This window comes from Aulonocara stuartgranti (genome assembly GCF_965226115.1).
Source record: "Aulonocara stuartgranti genome assembly, chromosome: 7".
In the NCBI taxonomy this organism is placed as follows: Eukaryota; Metazoa; Chordata; class Actinopteri; order Cichliformes; family Cichlidae; genus Aulonocara; species Aulonocara stuartgranti.
The window spans coordinates 14,560,001-14,562,052 of NC_138945.1; the positions used below are offsets into that span (position 1 = coordinate 14,560,001).

General features: G+C 40.6%; 1 protein-coding gene across 1 annotated transcript in view; it reads left to right on the top strand.

The window, feature by feature from the left end:
- The window catches only part of LOC309711607 (proteinase-activated receptor 2-like), a 2,333-nt gene extending 805 nt beyond the window's left edge, over nt 1-1,528 (top strand). The window contains exon 2 of the mRNA XM_082542015.1: nt 1-1,528. This exon is cut by the window's left edge and continues 93 nt beyond it. Coding sequence (XP_082398141.1) covers nt 1-998 — 998 coding nt within the window. The 3' untranslated portion in view covers nt 999-1,528.
- Nucleotides 1,529-2,052: the final 524 nt, after the last annotated feature.

Sequence of the window (2,052 nt, forward strand, 5' to 3'; positions counted from 1 at the left end):
TCACCACAGTCTTCTTCCCGATCGTCTACATCATCATATTTGCAGTTGGACTTCCGGCCAATGGCATGGCAATCTGGGTCTTTCTCTTCAGGACCAAAAAGAAGCACCCTTCATCAATATACATGGCCAACCTGGCTCTGGCTGACCTGCTCTTTGTCATTTGGATTCCATTAAAAATACACTACCACATAAACGGCAACAACTGGATCTATGGAGAGCCTCTCTGCAAAGTCCTAGTGAGCTTCTTCTACGGGAACATGTATTGCTCTATTCTGTTCATCACCTGCCTGAGCGTGCAGAGGTACTGGGTTGTGGCTCACCCGCTCTCTCAGCAGAGGAAGAATAATAAAATTGCCATTGGTGTCTCTGTAGCTATCTGGGCTTTTATCTGGGTCACCACCACTCCTCTGTACCTGTATGACCACACGACCAAGCTAAAAGACCCCAATGTAACCACATGTCATGATGTGACTGTCATAAAGGACCTAGAAATTCCATTCGAGTCTATCAGGTTGCCATTCATCTACTTTATCATGATGGGAACAGTTGTGTTCCTAATCCCTTGCATAGTGATCATTGTAGCCTATGCTATGTTGCTGAAGGCTCTGGGGACAAGCATGGAGGAAAGTACAGCATCAAAGAACCGACACAAAGTTGTGGTGTTGATCGGAATCGTCCTGGTGACCTTCCTTGTGTGCTTTATTCCCAGTAACATCATGCTGCTGGTGCATTACGGTTTACAAAAGAACAGTATAGGAAATCATGGTTACAACGTCTACATCTCTACTTTGTGCTTGGCAAGTCTCAACAGCTGCCTGGACCCATTCATCTACTACTTTGTGTCTGAGGATTTCAGAAACCATGTGAAGAACACTCTGCTGTGTAGGAGCAGCAGGGCTGTGGAGCAAATGAGAGTTTCCTTCAGTTCCATGAAATATTCCAAGAAGAGCAAAGCATACGTGTCAGATGTTGGGACCACGCAGAGCAGCACCTGTTAGTGAGAAAAGGAGAGGAGAGACTCTGATTCCAGGCCTGGTTGTGCTTTTACAGTGTAAACACTGTAAACAAAAAAACTAAAAAAACACATACCAGATGGACTCTGGTAACCAAAGATGAACTTTTATTTATAATTTGAGCCGCTTGGCATTAAAATGTGAAATGTATATGAGTGCCTGTGTTACGGGTCCACACCTGCTTCATACTGACATGCAGAGCTTTGAATGGACTAATGTGCTTCTTCCTGTGGTTTTGACTGATTATCTTTGAATATCAATAGAAATGTAATTTAATATGAATGACATTTATACTATAGACACATTAACCTGTTCAGAGAGCTTGTAAATATATTGATTTTTATGAGATAAATTTGCTTTTTTTTATATACACACACAATTCATGCATCCAGCAAGTTTTATTTTTGTCATTTTAAAGCCCTTTTATCACGCTTTTGCTTATTCAAAACAAAAAAAAATGAAGGGAGAACAGTTGACATTGTTACTAAGTTTCTTAAATAAATGGTAAAACAACAGGATTTAGTATCTGTGAAACTTCTTTTGTGCTATTACGTAACTGATAACGTTCCTGTGACTCGTGAGTCACTATTCTCATTTTCGTCCTGCATCTGGATGAGACGCAGTGTCATTGATGAGTCTCGGGCAGTAATTCCTGGAATGTTGTTGTGCAGAAACTCGGTGCAACTTCACACAGTGTAAAGGCCAGCGTTTTAAGCTTGAACTTTTAATGTTCACTCCTGTTCGGTAAATGAGCTTAGAGTGGAGAGTGTTGAGGAATGATTAACAGATCAGTGAGGACGACCTACATATAATTGCATTTTCTACCGAGTGGTTTTAGTGGCAGACTAGTTTCACCTCTGAAACATAAATAGCTAGTTTCACGTCATCTTTATTCATTTGGTTTAACCCAGTTAGTGTTTTGTATTTTATAAAAAAAATTAATGGCGTGCAGTCCTCTTAGAGGCCAGTATTGTTACACTTTTTTTCAGTCGACATTGCCAGCGTCTAAAAGACAATATGGTCAACAAATGTATAAAGG